This window comes from Babylonia areolata, chromosome 11 (genome assembly GCF_041734735.1).
Source record: "Babylonia areolata isolate BAREFJ2019XMU chromosome 11, ASM4173473v1, whole genome shotgun sequence".
NCBI classification, from domain to species: Eukaryota; Metazoa; Mollusca; class Gastropoda; order Neogastropoda; family Buccinidae; genus Babylonia; species Babylonia areolata.
The window spans coordinates 14429157-14440241 of NC_134886.1; the positions used below are offsets into that span (position 1 = coordinate 14429157).

General features: G+C 46.6%; 1 protein-coding gene across 1 annotated transcript in view; it reads left to right on the top strand.

The window, feature by feature from the left end:
- Positions 1-11085, top strand: part of LOC143287303 (uncharacterized) — a 61854-nt gene that overhangs the window by 5397 nt on the left and 45372 nt on the right. The window contains exon 2 of the mRNA XM_076595251.1: positions 4397-5632. Within this exon, the coding sequence (XP_076451366.1) occupies positions 5444-5632 (189 nt within the window). The 5' untranslated portion in view covers positions 4397-5443. The remainder of the gene's footprint in view (positions 1-4396; positions 5633-11085) is intronic.

The following is an 11085-nucleotide window of genomic DNA, read 5'->3' on the forward strand; positions in this document are numbered from 1 at the left end:
GAGCCCTAGACACAGTGGATATGGTTTCACTACCTTCCTGTGCCGAGCCCTAGACACAGTGGATATGATTTCACTACCTTCCTGTGCCGAGCCCTAGACACAGTGGATATGATTTCACTACCTTCCTGTGCCGATTCCTAGACACAGCCCTGGACACAGTGGATGTGATTTCACTACCTTCCTGTGCCGAGCCCTAGACACAGTGGATATGAATTCACTGCCTTCCTATGCTGAGCGCTAGACACAGTGGATATGATTTCACTGCCTTCCTGTGCCGAGCCCCGAACACATTGGATATGAATTCACTGCCTTCCTGTGCCGAGCCCTTGACACAGTGGATGTGGATTCACTGCCTTCCTGTGCCGAGCCCCAGACACAGTGGATATTAATTCACTGCCTTCCTGTGCCGAGCCCTAGACACAGTGGATATTAAGTCACTTCCTTCCCTTGCCGAGCCCCAGACACAGTGGATGTGGATTCACTGCCTTCCTGTGCCGAGCCCTTGACACAGTGGATATTAAGTCACTTCCTTCCTGTGCCGAGCCCCAGACACAGTGGATATTAATTCACTGCCTTCCTGTGCCGAGCCCTAGACACAGTGGATATGAATTCACTGCCTTCCTGTGCCGAGCCCCAGACACAGTGGATATTAATTCACTGCCTTCCTGTGCCGAGCCCTAGACACAGTGGATATTAATTCACTGCCTTCCTGTGCCGAGCCCCAGACACAGTGGATATGAATTCACTGCCTTCCTGTGCCGAGCCCCAGACACAGATGATAATTATTAGTTCACTGCCTTCCTGTGCCGAGCCCCAGACACAGTGGATATTAATTCACTGCCTTCCTGTGCCGAGCCCCAGACACAGTGGATATTAATTCACTGCCTTCCTGTGCCGAGCCCCAGACACAGTGGAATTGATTTCACTGCCCCGATGGCCGTGAAAGGCGATGGGATCTTTAACCTTGAACACTTACCCGGAGAGTCCCTCTCTCTCAGCTGGTTCAGCGGCCAGCTCGCAGTCAGCATGACGTGAGTTCCAACCACAGACACCCGACGTAAACGTTGGCCTTGTCGCTGCCCGTCTGAACAGTGTCCTGGTGGTGGTGTCAGTCATGTGTCAGGATGTCCCCTTCTCCCCAGGTTCCTGAGCTGATTGTCTCCGTCGGTTATATCACCCGAGGCGGCTGCCGACGTAAAACCTGAATGTAACTAAGCACTTCCATTTCCGGGGTTGGCTGTTCCCAACGACCATGTCAACCTGTGGTCGACGTAAAACACAAGTAACCAACACTGGAGAACCTGAATAGAGCGCACAGCAGAAACACAAGTAACCAACACTGGGTAACCTGAATAGAGCGCACAGCAGAAACACAAGTAACCAACACTGGGTAACCTGAATAGAGCGCACAGCAGAAACACAAGTAACCAACACTGGGGAACCTGAATAGAGCGCACAGCAGAAACACAAGTAACCAACACTGGGGAACCTGAATAGAGTGCACAGCAGAAACACAAGTAACCAACACTGGAGAACCTGAATAGAGCGCACAGCAGAAACACAAGTAACCAACACTGGGGAACCTGAATAGAGCGCACAGCAGAAACACAAGTAACCAACACTGGGGAACCTGAATAGAGCGCACAGCAGAAACACAAGTAACCAACACTGGAGAACCTGAATAGAGCGCACAGCAGAAGTGCACGTGTGGACATGCCGGGACAACAGTGACGTCACTTGGCGCTTTGGGTGAAAAGCGGTGGATGTGGTTCATTTATCAAAGTAAAATATAAACAAAATCGATGGTGCCTTAAAAAATAGAAGGCATCTTAAAGAGGAATGTTCCAGCAAGGTCTGAAAGACAGGCTTTGGAAACACTGATGGGGTTTTCAGCCAAAGCTAAAGTACGTTTCTTAATAAGAAAAAAAAAAGACAAGAAGAAGCAGAAATGTTCATAAGAAAAACTTTCATTTCATAGTTGTTGTTTTTTGTTTGTTTGTTTTGCTTCTTTGTTGTTGTGGTGGTGTTTTTTTTGTGTTTTTTTGTTGTTGTTTTTTTGTTGTTGTTTTTTTCAACATCGGATGTTGTGTTTTAGTTGTGAAGTAGAACGTGGAAGACTAGTTTTCAAGAGCACTTTTTTACCAGATGAGCTGAGCATGTGATTCATGTTTATTCCAACGTGGACAGGAGCCATGCTACCAGAGAGGGAGGTGGGGGTGTGGGGGATTCAGCTACGTACTCAGCAAGCACGCGCGATTCACGTTAATATTTGTGTGAATAGGGTTAAGTACTGCTGGAAAGAAACAAGGATTCAGCTGTACGTAGTCAGCAAGCACGAGCGTGATTGACGTTTATTTCGGTGTGAGTAGGGTTCATTACTAGTAGAAAGAGAGAGAGAGAGAGAGATGAACTGAGTGCACACACACACACGCACACACAGAAGATGAGCTCAGCACGCGACACATGTATATTTCAGTGTTCTCAGCGACCATTGCCACTGGAAAAAGAGAGAGAGAGAAAGAAAGGTGGATATGGATTTGTTCAATAAAGGTCATGGCCTCCCATTACAGGGGCAGTGAGAACAACCATTCGAAAACTATAAACAGTTATTATAGACACTAATTGCCCATGAAACTCAAACTGATCGCTATCTCGAACATTGTACGGCCATTCATATCATGTACAATCATTCAGTAGTGTTCAGAATGGTTGGGTTTTTCCGTCGTTGTTTTTGCTGAGATGGATTTTGAAAGTCGATACAGGACAATAACCTGAAACCAACTGACTCATTCCAATGCGATGATTTTAAAAACAAACATTTGACTAATATGTATTTCAATGCATGCGTCTTGGACAACAATTTATTTGTTCATTTTGTTCTTTTGTTGTGTCTGTTAATCCTTTTGGGTTTTATGACAATAAATATAGTGGAGTGTAGTCATGTACAGACTCCAGTGTTATTTTCTGTGGCCCCTTTTGAAGGGAAATGTGAACAAATAAACAATATGCCATTGATCATGAACAGAGAGAGAGAGAGAGAGAGAGAGACTTGATGTGCAGCAGGACAAACGCTACTGGGGAAGACATAAGGGACCACACAGTCGAGCTTCATTCAGTTCACGGATGTGCCTTTGTTCAGAGACTGATCACATTTCCTTGCCAACTCCGCAGGTGTCTGGATGTTCGGGGCCTGGTTGACGCCAGGTCATTTTATAAAAGGCGTGCAGAGTGTGGGATTTGATGTACAGTCTCACACCAACATTATATATATCTCCCCTGCGTCGTTATAGAAGGGGATCCCTCCCCACCCTCGCCTTAGACATCTTCGTGGCTCTTGCAGCATGCTTATACGTGTGCTTAGGTGCATTCACACGTGCGCGTTCATACCCACACATGATTACATAAGCAGCCTCAATATCACACACACACCCACACACACACACACACACACACACACACACACACCACATCACCCACGCGCGTTCGAGGAAGAATGAGTTTTTACACTACACAGTATCATTGTTGGGCTTGTTTCTGTTTGACGTTTTTTTGCTACCTCTGTTGCTGTAGTCATTATCATGATTATTATCTTTATTTTCCTTGCTCTGTCTTATTCAGTTAATGTTCAAAGGGTCCAGACGAATGTAATTACACAGGCAAAAAATAAAAACTATATAAAGATAACAACAAAAAGCCGTGAATATTTTCAAATGTCACGAAAACGATCCTTTTATGTCTGCCTTCTTGAGGGTCCCTTTGCGTGCAGGGGAGATTAGAACACGTCAGGTCAATTAACTCGATATTTATGACAAAGATCGGATTGCGTGCGTAAACAGCTTTAGGGTTATATATATATAAAACTTTTTTGAACAGCTGTTAAAGGCCGCCTTCCCGATTTTGGACTCGCTGTCCTGAAAGTTTTACAAGTCCATGTCATCACCATTCGTTTGTGTGAAAAAAAAGTCCGTGGATGAAATGCTCCTACTATTACGACGACGATAACGACTACTACAATAACTTCAAAAATAATGATAATGATGATTATGATAGCAAAATTACTACTACTGCTAATAATAATAATGCCATCGTCATCATCATTACCCAAACTGAACGTTTCTGATATCGCCATCGACATTTTCTGAGTAAGTGAGAACCCGAGAAAAATACGGCATGATGCCCAAATCAAAAAGAAAGGTAATACACACACACACACACACACACACACACACACACACACAGATATATATATATATATATATATATATATATATCTGTGTGTGTGTGTGTGTGTGTGTGCGGGAATGGGTGTGAGTGAATGTGCACGCGCGCGTGTTCATGCGTGCGTGTTTGTATCCGTGGCGTTCTTTCATGTGTGTGTGTGTGTGTGTGATTTCAGATTGAGTGAACATCCTCCATCAACGTGAAGAGGACTGCAGCATCGACATCCGAACAGACACCACTGACTACTGCCACTCTTCGGCGGGCGGTGCAGTCAGCTGCTGTGTCCGTGGCGACACACTGAAGACAGGCAGCGTGAAGAGAAGGCGTATATTGACCTACCTCCCTGAGTCTTCCAGGCTTCAGCTGAGGACAGTGTGTTCAATCAAATCAGCTGGTCTGACTGCACGCTTCGTTAAGCACTGAGAATTCACCCAGGCTCTGTTGATCTGCAGGCTTCACTGGTTTCCCGGCAGGGAACTTCATTATTGAGTTCGCTTCACTGTCTACCGGGCTGAAGACTCCACGGGGCTATCTTTTGCTGTCTGTTCACAGGACAAAGGCTTGACAGTTGTTCTGTTTTGGAAAAGACACACGTCTTAGATACTGCAAGCTCACATCTGGGCTCAGTGCAATCTGGTTACAGGACAAGATGTAAAATGGTAGGGGATGAAATACAGCTTGTCTGTAACTGAGAACAGCATTTGGTTTCTTTTTTTTTTTTTTAGCTACGTACATCTTATAGGAACGCATGCTGACAACGCATTCATTGACTTACTCAAACATTTGCAAGAAACAGGATCTGTATGGTTTTTAACACACACAGGACACAACGTTGGAGAATCTATATTCAATGAAGAACGGAGAAAACTTAGAAAAGAAAGAGGGGAGAAGGAACAAAAAGGAAAAAAAGAGATAGAAAGTCTTATCCACATCAAAGCCATCATCAATAGTAAGCAGAAAGCATCCACCGGTTATCACAAGGCAGTTTTTGTCACAGCCATTCAGACACCGCCTTGCAGTCACCACTCCCAGCATCAACACACATCAGCTGACTGGCCAGTCTGGCAGCGGAGCGATTATCATGGCGTCCTCAGTTCCAAGCGGATTCTGCGTCATCGTTCGTTGACAGTGGTCAGTTAACATAATACAAATTACCATTCATTAAAAAAAAAAGAAACCGTAGCAAGGCAGGCCAGGGGTCGGTCGGCGGGAGGACGCAGCCATGTCTGGCAGCTACACCCCCACGGAGGGTCACTGTCCAGTTACTATGGATGACCGCGCGCGGTTACTGCCCTCCTCCTCCTCTTCCTTCTCTTCCTGTGCTGCCACTGCTGGTGGGGATGACGATGTAGTTACTGCTGCTGTTGCTGCTGCTGCTTCGTCCGTCACTGCCTCTGAGACTGATGCACAGGTGAGACGGGTTTTTGTGTGTGTGTGTGTGTGTGTGTGTGTGTGTGTGTGTGTGTCCTCCCGCTGAGTGTCCATGTCTTTGTGTATGTTTCTCTCTGTCTGCCCCTCTCTCCCCCCCCCCCCCCCCCCTCTGCTCCCCTATGTCTGTCTGTGAGGGCTTGCGTGTGGTGTTTTGTTTATATATATATATATATATATATATATATATATATATACAACAAACATGTGAATATACACATACATGTGAATATACATAACAAACATGTGAATATACACAACAAACATGTGAATATACACAACGAACATGTGAATATACACAACGAACATGTGAATATGCAAACATGTGAATATACACAATAAACATGTGAATATACATAACGAACATGTGAAAACTTGAATAAACAATGCACGAAACCTACAGATCAAATGCTCAACACACACCCAAGGAACGACCAACAACAAACCACCATCACCACCACCACCATCACCACCAACAACAAAATTATATATAAAAATGTTTACAACAACAACTAAATCCACCAACAAGAGAACCATCAACCCAGTACACACGAGCTTTAAAAAGGTGAAGAAAGAAAAAGTGAAGGGTGTGCTAACGGGGAAACGACACCGACATTATCGGCGAAAACTTACGACACAGTCACCCCAAGCACTGTATTAGGGTCTTTGCCCAAACTGCCCGCGGCAGTCCCCCAAAGCCCGTCCCCGGGCGAAACAATATCAGTGGGCTCAGGCTGACAGATGGACGTGTTTTTCCACACTATTCAGGGCTGTCACACACACACACAAACGCGTGCGAGATGGGCGGGGTTGTCTTGGGATGCATCGTGCTGGCAACGAGTTCCTCCAGGCGATGTTAGATGTGTGTGAACACACTGATTTGGAGGGCCGGAGGGGGGGTTTGGCGGGGAGGGTGGGGGCCAGGAAGCGAGGTGGTAGTTTTTCTTTAATCTGTAAACCACCCCGTCCTAAAGAACGTTTCAGGGGTCTACATTACTGCTTCTCCCCTTTGTCTGGTCTGTCAATGACGCGGCTTGCCCCCCCCCCCCCCCCCCCCCCCCCCCCCCCGCCCCATGCCCCCTCCTCCTCCTCCTCCCCCTCTCCTGTCGTGTTTCTCTAAACTTACAGCGACGTGAAGACTGCCCCGGCGACCCCTGTCCGCCATGTCTTGTATATGTATTTGTGTTTCTTTTTATCACAACAGATTTCTCTGTGTGAAATTCGGGCTGCTCTCCCCAGGGAGAGCGCGTCGCTACACTACAGCGCCACCCGTTTTTTGTATTTTTTCCTGCGTGCAGTTTTTTGTGTTTTTGTTTTTGTTTGTTTGTTTTTGTTATCGAAGTGGATTTTCTACAGAACATTGCCAGGAACAACTCTTTTGTTGCCGTGGGTTCTTTTACGTGCGCTAAGTGCATGCTGCACACAAGCCCTCGGTTTATCGTCTTCACATGTTTGTTGTGTCAGCGACACGGAAAGTTTCCTTCTCAGTTCCTTGCTTGTTCTTCCTCTGCGATAACGGGCTGCAGCTCCCGCCTTTTGACCGTTTTTCCCAGCCTTTAAGGCAGCTGGACTCAGTTTGGGGGCGTATATGCATGTACAATGTGTCCGTATTTCCATGACATGTTTGTATTATGGTAAGTTTTCTTTTCCCATTTCCATGAAGTCTTACCGATGTGGATTTTTCTTGTCCCGTTTCCCACATGTCTGACTGACATGGAGCTGTCTCCTGCCCCGTTTCCCACATGTCTGACTGACATGAGCTGTCTCCTGCCCCGTTTCCCACATGTCTGACTGACATGAGCTGTCTCCTGCCCCGTTTCCCAAATGTCTTACTGACATGGAGCTGTCTCCTGCCCCGTTTCCCAAATGTCTTACTGACATGGAGCTGTCTCCTGCCCCGTTTCCCACATGTCTGACTGACATGGAGCTGTCTCCTGCCCCGTTTCCCACATGTCTGACTGACATGGAGCTGTCTCCTGCCCCGTTTCCCAAATGTCTGACTGACATGAGCTGTCTCCTGCCCCGTTTCCCAAATGTCTGACTGACATGAGCTGTCTCCTGCCCCGTTTCCCACATGTCTGACTGACATGGAGCTGTCTCCTGCCCCGTTTCCCACATGTCTGACTGACATGAGCTGTCTCCTGCCCCGTTTCCCACATGTCTGACTGACATGGAGCTGTCTCCTGCCCCGTTTCCCTGGCGACAATTAACCAGAAATGAGCTAAGACTGGAACGAGCGTCTCCCACATCAGACTGCCCCTGTCAGTCATAGTAACCGTCAATCTGTCCTGCCAGCCGTCAGTCCGAGACACAAGGAAGCTCCACGTCCTTTTAACAACCCGTTGGGCAACAGCAAGGGTGGCGTCCTGCAAAGTGCGAACTGTGTCCTAAGTCCCACGTCATACATCGTATTCGCGCCACACGTCTTCCAACTGACTAAACCGCTTTACTTCAGAGGTGGCTGGCTTTGTTTTCTTCTTCTTCTATGTTCGTGGGCTGCAACTCCCCCGTTCATTCGTACATACACGAGCGGGCTTTTACGTGTATGACCGTTTTACCCCGCCATGTAGGTAGCCATACTCCGATCCCGGGGTTGTGCATGCTGCATATGTTCTTGTTTCCATAACCCACCGAACACTGGTGTAGATTACAGGATCATCAACGTAAAATCTCCACCCCTTACCCACCAGGCGCCGTTACGGAGATTCGAACCCGGGACCCTCAGATTGAAACTCCAACGCTTTAACCACTCGGCTATTGCTACCGTCGCTTTGTTTTCAAATTCTAAATAATCGTTCTGGGGATGTGTGCACGTATTCTCTTCTCGATCTCCTTAGAAAGGTCGATGCCACGTTTTGGCATAGTGTTTGAGTCCATGGGAAAGGCACGTTGACTTGGACATTTCTTACTCCATTCAAGTGTGAAGTGCTGCGTTCGCGGAAAGTTTGAACGGTGGAGGTAAAGGATTGGGCTCCACCATATACTGTTAACCTTTAACCTTAACCCCTTTTCACCTCCCCTTCACCCACACCCTCAGTACACAGCCCAACAGTTCAAACCATCTGCTGCAGTGTCACACCAACACCAATCCACAAGGAGACGGTGGTGATTGGTATTGTAGTCTGTTTTGTGTTCTCTCCCTTGCCTTGCCCTTCCATTTCTTTGTGTTCACTGCTGTCTTTGTTTTCCTGTATCTGTCTCTCTTTGTCTCTCGCTGTCGATGTTTTGAGTGACAGATGTGTGGTGTGGCGTTGTGCGTGTGTGCAGGTGATGGTGGTGATTAGTACTGAAGTTTGGTTCGTGTTCTTTTCTTTTCGCTGCCTTTTAATTAGTGTCATTTTACTGCTGTCTTTGTTCTTATTCATCTTTCAATGTCTCGGTTTCTTTCTCTCACTCTGTTTCCCCTTTTCTTTGCTACGTATTTTGAGATAGATGGGTGAATTAGCGTCGTGCGTGCATGCGTGTGCCTGATGATGATTGGTATTGACTTCTGTCTCTTTCTTTTCTTTTCTTTCTTTACAATTTTCTCTCCGTTTCATCAATCTGTCGCTGTCATTGTCCCTCTCTCTCTTTACAATTCTCTATCCGTTCCTATCAATCTGTCTCTGTCTCCCTTCTTGCTTTGCAAATCTATCTCCGTTCCTACCAGTCTGTTTCTGCTCTGTGTTTCTCTGTCTGTCGGTCTCTCCCTCCCCACCACCGCCTCCTCTCTCTCGCCACATCTTTTTTGTTGTTGTATGTGTGTGTATATATATGTATGTGTGTGTGTGCACGCGCGCGCGCGCGTTTGTGTGTGTGCGTGCGTGCGTGTGTGCGTGTGTGTGTGTGTGTGATGTCCTCTCTTTCTCTGTGGCTTTCTAGGTGCTTCAGATTCAACGCCTGTTTTGGGGAAACAGATGTTTAATTTAGATGTGCGTGCGTGCACCTGAGAATGATTTAATTGGTATTGATTTGTTCCTGTACTCCCTCACCCTACCTTTCTGTGTCTGCCCGCCAGTCTGTCTGATTGTCTGTCTGTCTGTCTTTCTCTCTTCCTGTATTTAATTATGGTGATAATAAACCTTTTTCCAGAGTGCATTATCTTCTGTATCCAAATCTCAGTGCACTATTTGTCCCCTTCACACATTTCCTGCAGTTCTCACTAACAACACACACACACACACACGTCTACAGACCCTCCCCTCTTCCCCCTAACCCCCCCCCCCCCCCCAACCCACACACACACACACACAAAAAAAAAAAAACAAACACAGGCGCCCGTCCCCTACGAATACACTCACATCCACACAACTAAAGGGAATGCTTGGCAAAATAAAAGTTGTTGAACTTGTCAGCTGAGATCTGAAGACGAGTGCCACGAGGACTGGGGAACAAGAGGTCTCTGAGTTTCGGTGCTGTGAAACTAAAGCCATGGTACCTGAACTGTCTTCATGATATGTTCTGGAGGTGTCAAGAGCGTTTACATTGAAAGAACGAAGAGAGGGTACGTGCGTGCAAAGTGAAGCAGACATTCGGTGGAAGCGAACCCTCGAAACAAGTTTTTTTGTTTTTTTTTAACTGGCTTCGAAACAGGGAGCCAGTGAAGTTATTTCTAAATTGGTGATCTAATTTCTCGCTTTTTTTTTTTCTTCTTAAAATTGGTTTTGTATATGCGGTTTCTCCTGTGCGGCTTCCCAGTGACTCTCCACAGAGTGAAGGAAATGAAGAAGTGGAAAGTTATCAAGACATCACATCACGACACGTTAAATGAGTGGATGCGGCACAGCAACTGCTAACATGTCCTTGCATACGCGCAGTTTCATCCCGGTTTACCTCGAGCCATTTCATGGATGCATTAAACGCAATGTCTCAAACAGTACTTCTTTTCGTTTCTCTTTTTCTTGAGCCATACTTTGTGAAAATTGTTGACACAAATATGTTCACAGAAGATTGATATTTGCACACGCACGCTGTTGAACTAAGGAAAACAGAGCACGCTCACATACGTGCGCACATATGTACACGCACGCAATCGAACATCAAATTATTACATAGACCCCTCTCTCTCTCTCTCTCTCTCTCTCTCGCTCTCTCTCTCTCGCTCTCGCTGTCTCTCTATCAGCCGTCCGTATCTGTTCTTCCACATTCTATGATACACATCCGTACACGCACGCGCGTGTATACGCACACACTCAGATATAAACACAATCACACGCGCACTCACACACACACACACACACACGCTCTCTCTCTCTCTCTCTCTCTCTCTCTCTCTCTCTCTCTCTCTCCGTTCTTATCAATCTGTCTCTGTCTCCCTTCTTGCTTTGCAAATCTATCTCCGTTCCTACCAGTTTGTCTCTGCTCTGTTTCTCTCTGTCTCTGTCGGTCTCTCCCTCCCCACCACCACCCCCTCTCTCTCGCCATATCTTTTTTGTTGTTGTATGTGTGTGTGTGTGT